The sequence below is a fragment of the Periplaneta americana genome, chromosome 16, assembly GCF_040183065.1.
Source record: "Periplaneta americana isolate PAMFEO1 chromosome 16, P.americana_PAMFEO1_priV1, whole genome shotgun sequence".
In the NCBI taxonomy this organism is placed as follows: domain Eukaryota; kingdom Metazoa; phylum Arthropoda; class Insecta; order Blattodea; family Blattidae; genus Periplaneta; species Periplaneta americana.
The window spans coordinates 157,063,135-157,079,863 of NC_091132.1; the positions used below are offsets into that span (position 1 = coordinate 157,063,135).

Here is a 16,729-nt window from a genome sequence, read left to right on the forward strand (position 1 = left end):
CTATAACAGGCATTTTCCACCAGTTTGCCGTGCCAAACTCTAAAGATCTGTTGGTGTGTGGCAGAATCCCGAATGCAGCTCAAGTCAATCTACAGCAAACATAGTGTAGCCAGATAGAAGTACATAGTGTCCCGACTCACGTTAACGCATGGAAGTGCCACAGCACTGTGCTTGTGTACTTTTAGGCTGTTAAAATACCTGATTATGGCATTCTTGCTGCTTACACTAAATGTGCGCTATTATTGAAAGTTTTTGCTATTTGCCAACAATGGAAAAAGGGCAAAAATGTTTCCATAGCATAATAATAATAATAATAATAATAATAATAATAATAATAATAATAATAACAATAATAATAATAATAACAATAATAATAATAATAATAATAATAATAATAATAATAATAATAATAATAATTACTCACAACAGACTACCTGTGTTAAATTTTCGAAACTTTCCTCGTTAGCTTCGGTGATTTGTAAGCTTGCAGTTATCTGCGAATGTTTTTTCATTCGGAAAAAGAATCTACACTCCATGTAATGTAATAATAGCTTTGAAATTGCATCTTTTTTATGTTCCAAACTGCAACCCACTTCAGAGGACCGAATCACAACATTATCGAAACTGTCTAAGCACTCAAAAAAAAGTCACTTCACATTTCACTTTCAGAATGCAGCTTTTGTTTTAATTTGATTTCAGTCTGAAGAAAAACTTCATAAAGACTTTGAGATGGCCTAGTTAAAAGGGGAATGCCACTATTAGAGCCAAAATCTCTTATTTCACTGAGGTGGAATCACTTGTGGGCACCTGACTTTGTTCACGAAAAAGTTGTACTTATACTTTACGATGAATAAATTGGCAGAATGTTTTAGGATGTATCCAGCCAAATGGTAACTAAACATCTCTTTCTAGTATCAAGCTCAACATTAGATATTTCTAATTCTGGTACATGGTTTCTTGGTAGTGTGGTTTCTATTCCTGAATTATAACCCTATTTTTCAGTGATGATTCCACATATCTGATTAGTCCTTATTACGTTGCTCTTCTTTTTTTAGCAAGTAGTCTCATTTGATTTACACAAGAAGTGAGTGGTGTATCAACTCTAAACTCACAGTTCCCTCCAGATGACAAAGTTTGCTTAATAGGGATGTAAATACACTGCAGTAAATGTAAATAAAGAAAGTCTACTACAGATGGGTGGTGGTCACAGGTGAAAGACCGCATTATCCCGAAATGGCGTTCCAAGCGATCTTGGCTAGATTTAGACGTCAAAATATATTTGTACCCTTTGTCTCCTAGCCATTCACTTAGCTGCAGAGGACTCTGAATGGATACTAACAGGGATTCCATTGTTCCAGACGGTGCGAAACTATTGCCTTTAGTTTTTAGAAGCTGTAGAAAATTACGTAGTATATTGTGTGAGTCATCATACTTACAGAATGCTTTTGATGGTATGCGTGAATTATAATGCGTTTGAAACTTTATTAAATCTTTTGTTCAGAGCCCTCAAAATCCACCGACTTGGTTTGTCGAAAAAATCTTATTCCATCAGCAACACTTCTACTCATGAGTTGAAATGCAAGCATTGGTTTTAAGTGGGATGGGAGCCAGATAAATAAAAAATAATTTATATAAAATTGAAAATATTTTGTTATGATGTATTGATGCATATACAATTACCTCATTTATTTGTATCTTATAGGCAAATTCACACTTACAACCCTCGAAATACCCCTCCTGCTTGGGAACAAAAGCTTTAGATTATATGAGTATGCCGCAGAAATTTAAATTACACTTTTAGTAAGCCACGTGCTGAAAAACGTTGAAAAATGCTGTTCTATAAGGAAAATTCATTTCAATTTATTTTGGCCATTAGACATACAGTTTTAGGCTTCGTCAGAATACGTTCAAAAACATATAATACATTTGAAAAAACACTAATAAAAGGAACAGTAAATGTAAATAAAACAAGGAAATAATGTAATAATTTGATTTTTTTCATGCATAAAGAAAACATTTCACCCTCAATATATTAATTGTAACTAATTGCAATTAAATGTATTTATTAAAAACAATTTCATACAAGTTTGTGTTGCAAATCTCACCAACAGAATAAAAAGGATTATTTAATAACCATTGAAAAATCTAGTTTTGAAGCTATTGATTGGTAGCTTATAGTATTGACTGGGGAGCTTATTATATAATTTCATCCCCATAATTGAAAAGTTTGTGTCGGTCTTGTGTAATCTACTATATGGGATATTAATTTGTTCACTATTTCTAATTTCATGATCATTATACTAGCCACTAATGAGTAACAGTCTATATTTTGCCGAGTTTAAAGTATTAGATCATAAATATACAAATTTATGATTATTAAAATCTATGTTTGTCTGAAAAGTGGCCGACAATATTCCACATAGTTTGTTTTACATAACATTCTAATGGCTTTCTTTTGTAAAATCAAAACACTTCCAATTTGGGTTCCATTTCCCCAGAAAATTAGGACATACCTGATTATCGACTGAAAGAAAGAAAAGTAGGCACATCTTAAATAATTTTGAGAAACGCGAGTCGTTAATTTCTTTAACAAATGTAAAACTCTTGAAAGTTTTGTGCATATGTATTCGATGTGGTTGTCCCATGTTAAACTGGAGTCTATAAAAAGTCCTAGAAACTTTGTATAATTGAGTCTGGTGTTCTTATTTATTAGATAATTTAGGCTAAAAGTTGTGTTGAGAGTTTTTTCTTGATTAAGCAAAACACTATTAAATTCAAACCATAATGCCTTCCATGATAGAATATCGTTGTTAAAAGCTGGTAATTGATTTAGAGCAGAACAAGAACATAGCAAAGTAGTGTCATCTGCATACATAATTGTTATTGCTTTAAGTACGCCACATAAAATCTGTGTCAAGAATTATCTTCTATTAGGTGAAATTCTACTAGGCGGAATACGATTCGTATGCTGTTCTGTGGTATCTAAAATCGATGCGCTTTTGTTAATGTAAACTGTGCTGTCTTCCTGTTTTATTTGCTCTGTATTTTTAGGAAGAGCAGAGTGACTTGCACACAGTGAATGAGGAGCCAGGGGCGGAAGTAACAGCAGACGACAACGAGGTTTTGACCGAAAGGTGAGCTTGTGTGCGAGTCTTCACGTAGAGAGTTCATTGTGTTTGAAGTTTCTGTTTTCTTGACTGTGTAGAATCAGCTTCAGAAGAACTGTCTGTCTGAATCATCCAGCAATAATCAGTTATCACATTCACATTCCACTTTCCTTAGTATCTGGTTTCCATAAGTGCTGTTCAGGCCTTTCTTCTTGTAATTCACTAAAGCTGTCTAGGTTTTCAGTAACATAATATAGATGGACATGCAAGAAGTGGACCTTTACACTCATATTGCAGCCCGGGGTCTTGAAACGCTCCAACTTAATTTCTACAGTTTCTTTATAATTGAGGTCTTTCTAATTTCCTAGGAAATTATGAACTACCATTTTGAGTCCATTCCAAGATTTTTTCTGTGAAGCAATTATCACGTTTACAAACTCACTGTGTAACATTGATTTTCCCATTTTAATTATTTGCTTGTTTGTTTATTTGTTTGTTTGTCTGTTGCTTCGTTCATGCAATCTGGTGGAGTTAAAGCCATCAGTCTTTCACTTTCACGCCACTAGAAATTCAATTACAATAATACGTATGATGGTTCTTGAAAAATGTTGTTTCACCAGGTTCTGATTTCTTTGTGTTTGGCCACTGTGTACTCTTCCAGTGTGTAAACCTAGCCTTACTGTCCCACTCACACAAGATACATGTTGGTGTTGTTACTAACTAATGCAGAGTTCTTAACATTAAAGCCATTAACTCCCTTGCCCTCCAATATTTCTCACACATAGTTTACAGTAGTGATGTCACGAAATCAGTACGGCAATTTATGATTTTGAAATTACGGGATAGCCACATGCTTCTCTGTAAAAGACTGCACATAACTCTATGACTACCCTGCGTACAGGCAGGGTTGTACAACTTGTTACAGTGAGTAAGGGATTGTAGTTGTACGGGAAATCGTATTCATAACAGAGAATTTATGTCTGAGATACGTCAGGCACAATAATAATCAGCAATATAAAAGTGTAATGAATTTATATAACAACTTCTACGAAAGACAACAGAATAAGGCATAATAATTATTATTATTTTAATTTGAAATATTTATGATACAAGTCCACACCTGTGGAGTAACGGTTAGCGCGTCTGACCGCGAAACCAGGTGGCCCGGGTTCGATTCCCGGTCGGGGCAAGTTACCTGGTTGAGGTTTTTTCCGGGGTTTTTCCTCAACCCAATATGAGCGAATGCTGGGTAACTCTTGGTGCTGGACCCCGGACTCATTTCACCGGCATTATCACCTTCATCTCATTCAGACGCTAAATAACCTAAGCTGTTGAAAAAAAGCGTCGTAAAATAACCTACTAAAATAAAAATTAAAAAAAAAATTATGATACAATATAATTATGATTTTTTTTATTATTTCTTTATAAATTAACAGTATTTCACGTTAAATAATATAGCATATTCTTCTAGGCGAAAATTGTATGTACTGTATGTAAATTACTTGAATTATGTTGCGTAACGAAACATTGGAAGAAAGATCCATAAACTGGTACGTATATATATGTGCTTATTGAACAGCAAAAAAAAAGTAGTTATTTCCTAAGCTTTTATTTCGTTAGTTATTTGTTAGAATTGCAATGCATACTTACAATGTCCAAAAACATTTTCTTGTATTACAAGAGTTCATTTTTCTCACTTGAAGTACTTGCAGCACACGCATGACGTTTGAAATTTATTTTTGGATATAACATTCTTTATATCAGGTAATAGTACATTAGCAGGTGCAGTCCTTAAAACTGAAGATAAATTATTGCCTATCAGTCGACTTCTTAGCCCAAACTTGTTAAGTTTCATGAAAGAAAAATAATAGGGTTACACCTATATGTACTGCCGAACATTGATATTATTTCTGAAACATATTTTTATGTTATTATTTATAATAAAAAGTAAACATTGAAGTAACTGAAGATAATGTGATGATGACTTCAATGGTCTTTACTTGTTAGCATGAAATAGAGTGATGCATGGTATTAAATTTGTACTTTGCTATGACATCTGGCATAAAACTGCACGTAGGAGAGGGATATCAGGGGAGGTAATGTTTGAGTGTGTGCTGTGCTGGAAGGAAATTGAACAAAAGCATGTAAGGGAACTAGAATGGGATGAGGTCGCTAGTTTAGAGGAAAGGGCTGGACATCGCTGTAAATATTTCTGATCTATGTCTTTCTTAAGACAGCACACTGGATAAAATGGTGAAGAAATAATTTCAATTTTGTTCAAGTGTTTGTAGGTAGCACTCTTGATAATAGTCCTATATCACATATAAAATTAAATGGTATTATTATTAACTACATAGTCTTTTTTGTTTATATATTTGTTTTCGTTTATTTATATCTGATGTGTTTCTCGTTTCTTTAGGAAGTGAAACAAATATTAATTTTTTTTATAAAGACCAGGACTCGCCTATTAAGAGCCTACAGGTGGTCGGGCAGTAATATTTTATAAAACAGGCGTCACAAAGTTTATTAACAAACGCCATGTAACTTTTAAAATAAATTAATTAGAACTAAAGGAAGGAATAATTTTACGCTACTAGGATTTCAACACACAACCCGTGGTAGGAAAAGCAGACATCCCTAAGTCACACACACACACACACACACACACACACACACCTCGTAAGGTTAACTACATTGTAGACAGACGAGTTTCAATGAACAAACAGAACAGCAATACCTTTAAGTGGAGTTCGTTTACACGTGTGAACTGCACGTAGAACTTAGAATTTCTAACTATCAAGAGTCGATCCATTCTTTTTGCTGTGAAGCTTAAATCTTATTATGTGAAATCATTAGTGACCAATAGTAGGATTCTGTATTGTGCTATGCTGTAGTTATTATTCTGAATGGTTTCATTAATTTGTCCATCTTTATTTTCCATTATCAAAAAGAGGCTCAGCAACATCTGCATATATTTCATACTTCAAATTGTATAAAATGGAATGCCGCTTACCTTAGGTGCCATCAATAATAAAGTAAGGATCAGATCAATCCTAATCAAATTCTAGAGTGGAGTAACACGGGGAAGCTCATAAGAGACACAGAACCAAACATATACTGTATTCATCAAACAAACACTCAATATCGTTAATTCTTTCATAGCATTCTACCCTGGGTGAGATCTGTCTTTGCAAACCCAGTATTCTCCAATCTTTCCTAATTTCCGCCTTTCTTATAGTGTCCGCTTTCAACCCATATGTCTCACTGTCGTCTGTTGTCTGAAGGTTCTGGTCAGTTTCCTGTCCGGCAAACTTGAGAATATGTGGCAGTATCCACTTTCCCTTCCATTTCCAGGTGATATAGTGGAAAATGCAGCGCTCATTTTATGGAGTGTGTGTGTCAGGCACTTTCATACAAACACGCTCTGGCTTTCTCAGTACTACAGTTGTAGATCTTTGGGTGATTCAGGGACGTACCTTCTGGTCACCTGGGTCAAGCAGGAATAGACGCCTATGATCTTTCTGCTTCATTTTCCTCTCAGGAGTTTAGAGATCGTTCACACAACTGACGTCATTTGTGTTGCAGAACAGTCGCAGAGGCCACCTTAGAAGTTGTGTTTTCTCTAGCAATTTTGTCCACAGTATCCACCCCTGCTTTGGTTTTGTTATAGTCGAGTATTATTTGTGACTTGAAATTATTGTCTTTTTTTAAACAAGAAATGTCATGATGCTGTGATGGCAGTAGCATAACACAATCTTCTTCTTCTTCTTCTTCTTCTTCTTCTTTTGTTTTGGATTATAGACTGTCAGTCAAATGACCAATAGCCCAAAAAGAAACAGAAAGAACTTCTCTTCCTTTCCCTACTGTGTACGTTTGGGAATATGAACTTTCTTTTTTTTTCCACACCAGTGAGGGCTAGATTTTGAACTAAAATGTTCTCCATCAAATTACAGCTTATGAAGAGTTGTTCGTTGTTACTCTTCGTCCTATTCTCTAGAAAGCTAATATAACATCTTGGGAAGTTCTCATTCCTTGGTTCTTGTCTGTTCTCTGGAGACCCATCCGGAATCCCTACTGTGTGAACTTGCTGGTATGACAATGACAGGTATTTATACCAAATTTCTAGATTCTTGTTCTGATAATAACTTGGAAATAACATCACCCACGTAAAAGTGACTAACTAAAATGCATTCAATAGGAGACTATATTGCTACAGACGTCTCCAATACTTCTCTCAATTGAGTCAATTTATGTTTTTATGTCACTGAGTGCGAATACAGTTGTCATTAAAGTAGAGAAAAAAAATATTTACTGGTCTTGTATTGCTTTAGAATTGTAAATTACATTGTTGTAGAGCTTTGAAAGAAATGTTGCTAGTTTAATGTTGGCAAAACAACAAATACCAAGTTAGAGATAATACCAATACAAATTTTTTTTATGATAATGATTTTTATGAAATATAATCAGTAATGTTCTTCTCCCAAATGTCATAATTTTAAAGTGACAAGATTAACAAACTACGAGGGTCACTCCGAAAGTAATGCACAACAATTGTTTTAAATTTATTTTCTATTCTACACATTTGCAATTTATGGAGGTCATAGATACATCCTCCCTGCTTGTATTCAAATTTAATATAAGTACTTCCCGTGATAGCACTCCTTCAGAATGGCTGCTGTACTTGACATTCGTCAGAAACACGTGCTGTTATCGAGTTCCTGTGTCTTGTGAGGAGATACTGGGAAACATTCACAAGAAGTTGAAAAAATAGTATGGAGATGTAGCTGTCGATCGCAGTACTGTTAGTTGGTGGGCAAGCAGGTTGTCTGGTGAAAGAGGGCACGCCAATATTCGGGATATTCCTCGCAAACGCAAACCCCCAACACTGCACGAAGTCCTGACAATTTGCAGCGCTTTAACAACACTGTTGTGGCTGACAAACGCTTAACAGTGAAAGAATTGTCACTCTAAGTTGGAATAGGAGAAGCAAGTGTATGTGCAGAATATTGAAACAGTTGGAGTTAAAAAAGATTTGTGCCAGGTGGGTTCCGAGGATGTTGACAGAAGCCCACAAAGAAACCCGAAAAACAATGTGCAGAGAACTTTAGGAACATTATGAGAATGGTAGAGATTACCTTCTTGCAAAAATTGTGACAGGAGATGAAACATGGCTCCACAATTTTGAACTGGAGGCAAAGAGGCAAACAATGGCATCAAGCAAATTCACCAAAGAAAAAGAAATTCAAATCTGTGCCTTTGGCAGGAAAAGTTATGACTATTCAGGGGCGTATTTTGCGGGCTACTGGGGCTACCGGAAATTACAAAAGAAAAAGTTTATAATATAACATAATGTAATAATTTTGTATTATTAGTTTTACCATAGTAATTAAAATTAAAGTAATTGTTAGATATATTTTGTGTAATAATAGGGTCAGCGGTAGCCGGAACACTTTAACCAGTATACGCCACTGTGACTATTGGGTTTGTTCGATTCAGGAGGACTCTTGTGGACGTCATGTCACACAGAACCGCCATTAATTCTCAAGAAACTTCAAGCTAAACTGAGTCGTGTTCGACCACATCAGGAGAAGCAGGATGTTCTCCTGTTGCACGACTACACACGGCCACATGTCAGTCACAAGACCACAGACCAGATCAAAAGAATTGGATGGACAACACTGTCAAACAACTGCCTTACAGTCCTGATCTGGCATCATGCCACTAGCATCTCTTTGGTAAACTCAAACAATCTCTTCGCAGAACGAGGTTTGAATATGACTCCCTCTTGCACCCTGGTAAAGACTGGGTGAGACGTGTTGGTTCAGACTTTTATCGTGTAGGTATACAGGCCCTCGTTCCAAGGTGGCGTAAGACAGTTGAAAGGGACGGGGATTATGTGGAAAAGAGATTTTTATGCTTAAAGAATGTATCTACATTCTGTGAAAATAACAAACCTGTTGGACAAAAACCAAATTTTTGAAATAAATGTTGTGCATGACTTTTGGCGTGAACCTCGTATAAACATCGTATATATGACGAGTATAAGGGTAGAAAGAGTTATAGCACATTCGTATTCCCGAATTTCGAAACAGTGGCAGAAAATAGCACACTCATGTCGAAGAAGATGACTTTGGACAAAGAGGTTGTACAGATCAGAACCTAATTGGTGAGACAATTTTGATGCATCCAAATTACTCACAAATTATTTACAAAGATGCATCACTAATGCTATTGTACCTCCTGGTGAAATAGATTAGTGTTTGTTTTGATTTAAATATTCAATAATTGAATCAGGGATTGCAGAAACAGCACATGTCATGAAAACTAAATTTTTCAGTAGACACAAGAACGGTATTACTGGTAGTACACCACATCATTGGTTATAGTACTGGCTTCCTCATAGAGAAGCCCAATTGATGTGTCGTTTTATACCAAATATATTGAAATCTAATGAATGGTTAATAAAGTAAATCAGTATATATTAGGGTGTATCGAATTTTTTTTTTTTTTTTTTTTTTTTTTTTTTTCAAAAATGAAAGTGGCTAGTGCGGAAAAGTTGCGACTTGTGGCAGAAAGAACGTAGAAAAAAGAAAACGGTAATTCGACAATATCCTGTGTCTCCGCATCAGCTCTAAAGTTTCGCGAGCCTAATGCTCTACGTCTGTTTTCAGTTTTTTTTTCTGTAGTGCAGCTCTTCGCTTATTTCTTTAAATTTACACTCAGAAATAACCCAGGACTCACTACGAGGAGGTGGCTGCACTTCCAGCCCCATCCCTCCACCCATCCTTAGTAATATACTCCGGTGTCAAATGTTAGTTTACGCTGCATAGTCAGACTTCGTTCCGAAGCATGGTATTTCTTAGCTATGCACACTAAATTATGTGAAGGATTCCTACGGCTCACATACAAGCGGAGAATCCTACAAGCCGTTGTAAGTCATCGAGATTGAACAACTGGCCCTGGTTTCTTCCTTTCAAGCTCTATCGGACAGTGACCAGAATGAACGGCTTGGGAGATCCCCAAAAGATACTCCTGATCAGTAGGCCTACTAAGATCGGAGATCTGTTCCTCGTTAATTTTGGTAATCCAGGGTACTTCAGTGATTTTAAAATTAGCCACTGATTTTGCCTCACAATGGAGTAACTCTGTCCAGAACGTGTGCCTGGACCTTTAGTGATACCAGCGAAATATTTCATGAAATAGTGGAGTGGAAGCTCATTTCCATGGAGAAGACAAATTAATATTTGGAGTGGTCTGCCGATTTCCTTTTCGATTTCCAATCTGGTTCAGAGGAAGGGGAAGGGTAATATAGTTCTATTAAAGTTATAATTATGCTTCTCTTCTTTCTCTCGGCGATATAATCGGCTGTCCTTTTCCTCCTGTGTTTGTGCATTGTCCTTTCGGCCAACAAAATATACCGCTCGAATGAAATTATTAGGTGCTTCTTCTTTCTGAATATTATCTCCAATCTTCATTTCTCTCATGACCATCTATTATGAGACGCTTATTCCTAGTAGATATTATTCTCGCGTCTTGTAACAGCTATCGCAATTCCGTAGAGCCACATCTCTCCTCGAGGCGCCTGTCCTGAAGACTGCTGAAGATAATTTTGGTACAGACAAGCGAGCCTGAGCGGCAGAGGGCTTAGATTCGAAGTCAGAATCCGCACTGCTTCATTGCTGTTCCAAGTGGTGCGAAGGCGAAGACTCTGAGCTTGTAACTGATGTCTGTTATCTCTTCCTTGGAATCCAAGTCGCACTTCTTCAGATCGATGGCGAATGGGCCTCTTCGCTTTTCTCTCTTCACACTTAAATAGTGTCTTGGTCGTCACAATGTCGATGTTATCAATAATCATATTTCGTTAATTCCTCCGGCCTATTAGAAAGGATAGTTCTATCGATGCAACTTTTCTACTTAACTCACATTCACAAAGGATTTCCGGGTCCGGGCACTTACAAGTGCATATATCAAACTATTTTCAACCTTTATTAATAAAACCTGCTAATGCGCCCTTGAGATTGACCCACTTCGTTAATGCGACTTCAGAATATTCTGATATTTACTATGATACCATTTCATCTTTTCCACTACTCTACGTTTCCTGATGGTAGGAAGGCTTGCTGTTTTTCAAACCTCGATAAGTTTTTGGGTAGTAACATGAGCGATATCTTATATTCCATATAAGGTGTTTTCCACCTAGTTCGTTTGTCTTTAACTCTCTGATCCAAAGAAAATGTATTATCACATCCTTATAGGTTGGAAGTTGCGACTCTCTTATCGGTCCTTATGTAGCGAACAAAGGACTGTCAGCAGTACGGCGAGTACTGAATTATTTTTTCCATCATGGCAACACGATGCATAAGAAGTATTGCATGTACCACTAAACCACAGATATGATACACTATTTCACAGGAAAAACAGCGTTACAAATCTGTCCAGCGTAGCTTACCAAATACAACTGCTGGGCAGACGCTACCCTGACTGCCAGCATCCCTCTCTTCTCTCACCCCACAGAAGATACTGATGTCAGATGCTTTTCTTCTTCTTGTACTATCTTCGCTAACCTTTAAAAGATCTGATCGATGGGGGTAGTTGTATAGGTATGCAGACTGTCGTTATATCAATTTTTACAAGTATGTGTTATAAATTCGAATCTTCAGTATGGATGCGGAGACACAAGATATTGATTAAATTTAATTTTCTTTCTCCTGCAGTCTTTATAGCACTAGTCGCAACTTTTCCGCACTAGCCACCTTCATTTTTGAAAATTTTTTTTTTTTTTTCGATACACCCTAGTATATATTAGCTTGACATGTGCTGTTTCTGCAAGGCATCATATTCTAGTATAATAATTTCAATTCAACTAAAGTTTATTTGCCAAATTAGGGATATAATATATGCATAGGCATAATATATACATAATACATAAGTTGAGCATATAAATTAACTTCCTTTTTCACAATAGGCCACTGAAAAATATTATTGTAAAATTCTTCATATTCATGTAGTATGTAACGCATTAGTTTGTGTATATCGTCAAGTTTCTCTCTTTGAATTGACACGATTTTTTCTGGATATGCTAATGAAGGTAAATGTAGTATTCTCCTTTGTACTTACAAGCAGACATTCTCATGGGGGCAGATAAAATAATGAATCTTGTTTCTTCCATCATTTTAATATTAAAATTTTGGCCACTCGACCGCAATTATGAAGCTGTAAAAAATAAGTTTCCCTGGGAACCTTTGCAGAAACAGAACAAAATTTCATTGTAAATTTTATTGGAATAGATATAGCAATTATTGAGTTATTTTTCAACGTATTCACCAGCAGAATTGAGACATTGTCATTCAGTGGGATCAATTTTTGTATCCTTGTGTCGTAGATGTCTGCCATCTGAAATCGGAACCAATGTGTCGGCACATGTCTTTGACATGAGTTGTTTCTGCGCGCTTTCAGGATTTCACAGGTCTCCAAATGTGAGACGGCTATACTGACATATGTGGTTTCTGCATGGAATAATAGCCCTATATCAACAGTTCATGAACTCGAATAAGCTCATTTCGCCACAATTAGTGACATGTGCTGTTTCTGCAATCCCTGATTCAATTGTATGTATATTTGTTGCGACTTTTTTAAAGACTCATAGCATCTTTCCTTCAGGATTGCAGCTACCACTGAGAGGACTGTATCATCAGAATTCGACAGTATTGCACTTGAAGAGGACGAGACTGTGTGTGAGATTCCCAAGACTTCAGGTTCCTCAGGAAAGCCTTCGCAGACTCGTGAAGACGAGAAGAAATTCCAATTTGAATTGTCTAAAATATCTGTCTCGAATTCTGCAAAATTGAACGGACATTCAGCGAAGGACGTAGGCAAGAAACCTTTTAAATGCAATGTTTGTAAAAAGTGTTATTCAAAGTCATCGTACCTAAAAACTCATGAACGCCAGCACTCAGGCGAGAAACCTTCCAAGTGTGATGTTTGTGGCAAGAGCTTTTTGCAATCTAGTAGCCTATATTTGCATAAACGTTTGCATACAGGCGAGAAGCCTTTCAAGTGTGATGTTTGTGACAAGAGCTTTTCGCAATCTAGTAGCCTAATAAAGCATAAACGCGTGCATACAGGGGAGAAACCTTTCAAGTGTGATGTTTGTGGCAAGAGCTTGTCGCAATCTAGTAGCCTTAATTTGCATAAACGGTTGCATACAGGCGACAAACCTTTCAAATGTGATGTTTGTGGCAAATGTTTCTCCCAATCGATACACCTGAAATGTCATCAATGCCAGCACACAGGCGAAAAACCTTTCAAGTGCGATGTTTGTGGCCGTCATTTCACGCGTCCAAATAGCCTAATAACACATAAACGCGTGCATAAAGGAAAGGAACCTTTCAAATGTGATGTTTGTTGTAAAAATTTCTCGACACTGAGTAGTCTAAAAGGTCATAAACTTCTACACACGGGGGAAAAACCATTTAAGTGTGATGTTTGTGGCAAATGTTTCTCCCAATCGATTCACTTAAGATGTCATGAGCCCCGTCACACAGGCGAGAAACCTTTCAAATGCGATACTTGTGGAAAGTGCTTCGCATTGTTAAAAACATTAAAAAACCACTTGCGCCAGCACACAGGGGAGAGACCTTTCAAGTGTAATGTTTGTGGTAAGTCTTTCTGTAATAGGAGTAGCATGAGGCACCATGAATTTCGGCACACTGGAGAGAAACCTTTCAAATGAGGTGTTTCTGGGTATTAAATATCCTACGTACTCATTTATGCCAGCACATAGGGAAGAGACCTTTCAAGTGTAATGTTTCTCTAATATGGGAGCATCAGATACCATGAACCCCGGCACAGGACGAGAAACCTTTTAAATTTCATTTTTGTTATAATTGTTTTGCGCTGTCACATACTTTAAAGTTCCATTTATGGCAGAGCACGGGCGTGAAATCTTTCAATTATGATGTTTGTGGCAAGTTTTTCTCTTAGACGAATGGGCTCAGATACCATGCCTCCAGACGGGCGAGTAACCTTTCAAATGTGATGTTTGTGGCAATTGTTTTTCGCAGTTACATAATTTGAAATCCCATCTACGGCTGCACACAGGTGGAAAACCCCTCAAATTTGAGATTTGTTGTGTTTCTTTCAGTCGGGTAACCTAAAAATCCATTAATGTTGGCGTTGACGATAAACATGTCAAATGTTCATGTTGAATTATTTTGTTTTTATATGGTATTAGAATTAGAATTAGCTCGTAGAATCCCTGTAGGGCAAGGGCCTCTTGGCTGGCAAGGTGGCTATTCTGGCATTCCCGCATAGCCAGTTCGGGAAAGATCCTTATTCTTTTGATGCTGCATCTATCAGTCTCCACTCTCGCTAGTGCTTGGCTGTTGTCGTCCAGTTGGATCCAAAGTGAAGTTTCAGATCGTCCGCCCATCTTTTTTTCTGTCGGCCTACGCTCCTTTGTCCGGTTTTGGGGTCCGAGGCCATTGTTTTGTACGCCCATCTGTTGTGGTCCATCCTCATGACGTGGCCCGCCCACTTCCATTTGATGTAGGTGGCTGATGTTGCTGCGTCTTTAATGCCTGTCATCGTCCTCAGGTATTCGTTGCGGATTCTGCTATGAAGGCTGACGCCAAGAATCTTTCTCTCCAACTTTCTTTGGCATTTTCCTAACATGTTTCTTTCTCTGTCTGTTAGAGCCCAGGTTTGGGCTCCATATATTAGGAGAGGAAGGTTGCAGCTGTACGGTATGTCTTTTTTCATTCTTATATTGTATTCTTGGCTTGTGAGGAAAAATGTCAGACTCCAGAATTTGACCATGGTGCCGAAATACGTCTCTGGACTTCTTTGCGGGTAGCGTTGTTGTATGTCACTATTTGTCCTAGGTAGGTGTGTTCGGTGACGTATTCTAGTTCTCTGTTTTTTATTTGAATAATTTCCTTGTTGCTGTTGGTCATTAGTTTTGTTTTCTGGAGATTTAGTTCCAGTCCAGCTTCCTTACTCTGCTGGGCTAATTCTTGTATGCCTCAACTTAATTCATCCGCGGAAGTTGCAAACAGTATGATGTCGTCTGCGAACCTTAGGTCTCGGAGTTTCTGCCCATCTATCTGGATTCTCCAGTCCATCCTCATTTTCCGAAAGATGTCTTCTAGCAGGCTAATAAACAAGCTGGGCGATATGGGGTCTCCTTGTCTGACTCCTCTCGTTAAATGAAAGTTGTTGCCTTCTCTCTCCAGTTGGATTTTAGCTTCCATAATTGAGTACATTTTGGCGATTATCCTGATGTATTTTTCTTCTACGCCTTGGTTTTGTAGTGCCGTCAAAATTGGGACATGCTCATCAGAGTCTAATGCTTTCTTGAACTCTATGAAAGCTAGGTATAGTTCTATGTTGAACTCTTGAGCTTTTTCCATTACTTGAGTTACTGTTTGTATATGGTCTATTGTTGAGAAACCCGCTCTGAAACCTCCTTGTTCGACGGGCTGGTTCTCGTTCTGGCATCGATTTATTCTTGTTATTATAGTCTAAAATAGCTTGTACAATGTTGACATTATGCTGATTGGACGATAGTTATATGGTATTAATTTATTTTAATTATTTTTGTTTGTGGCAAATGTTCTTCATACAAAAATTAGTAACATATACTTATTCTATGAAGAACATATTTTCCTTGAAATTATAATAAAAATATATATATAAATTAGTTGAAGCAAACCTTTCATGAATGAACCATTGTTCTGTGAAATATCTTATATTTGAAATAATATATCTTACGGATTTCATATAAAGATTTATTTTCATCCTTTAGATAATCCATCATATCTCACAAATCCCTCTCGTTCCGGCTGGAAGCTTGCTGATAAAATGAAAGGCTACAGAGAGGTAGGAATAATGTTCAAAATCACTTCCTTGCTGAAGACGCCACTCTCAGTCCACTGTTCAAAATATTTGAAAAGTTGTTCAATTCATCACTACGCCTTCGTTATTCTTGTCCATTAAGTGTTCGAGATTTGAAGTTTAGTTGTTGGAAGAGTGTCTCTAGATGCAGTTTTTAAAGTTACAGAGCTCAGATGAGTGAAATACATGCAACGTACATAAGATTAATGTTTTTAGGAAACAATAATTACTTTTATTGGATCTACTGGTACCTGAATGTCATACTTAAGCCTGCCTTTTCCTTTTGTGCAAAATCTCGGTCACGGCTTAATAAAGAGGTATTTTTGGCCATCTTCATCTATTAGGTATGAAGTAAAGCCATAAGAACAATAACATAGTTTTTATAAATCTTGATTACACATCTTCAACATTACTATAGATGTGGCAAACTTGTTAAATGTACAATTTTCTGTATTAAATAAAAGTATTATTGTATAGTGCCTTATTCACTTGCGATTGTTAATTGAAATTTGAACGAAATTTATAATTTGTTTTGTATGCTTTCACTGACACACGAATATTTTTCCGAGCGGACTACATAGGATCTTGTCCTATCTTCCTCTTTTTCTTTAATGCATTAGAAGCATTATGTAAGAATATCATGATACAAAAGAATCTGTAATGTTCACAAAAATTATGAGACATTCAAGAAAAGCCTTGCTTGGTAATAGCACATAGCTCATTATATC

General features: G+C 36.8%; 1 protein-coding gene across 2 annotated transcripts in view; it reads left to right on the forward strand.

The window, feature by feature from the left end:
• Nucleotides 1-16,336, forward strand: part of LOC138691528 (zinc finger protein ZFP2-like) — a 43,381-nt gene extending 27,045 nt beyond the window's left edge. For both annotated transcript variants that reach the window (XM_069813558.1, XM_069813555.1), the window contains exons 5-6: nucleotides 3,052-3,134; nucleotides 12,768-16,336. In XM_069813558.1, the coding sequence (XP_069669659.1) occupies nucleotides 3,052-3,134; nucleotides 12,768-13,839 (1,155 nt within the window). In that variant the 3' untranslated portion in view covers nucleotides 13,840-16,336. The remainder of the gene's footprint in view (nucleotides 1-3,051; nucleotides 3,135-12,767) is intronic.
• The last annotated feature ends 393 nt before the right edge of the window (nucleotides 16,337-16,729 follow it).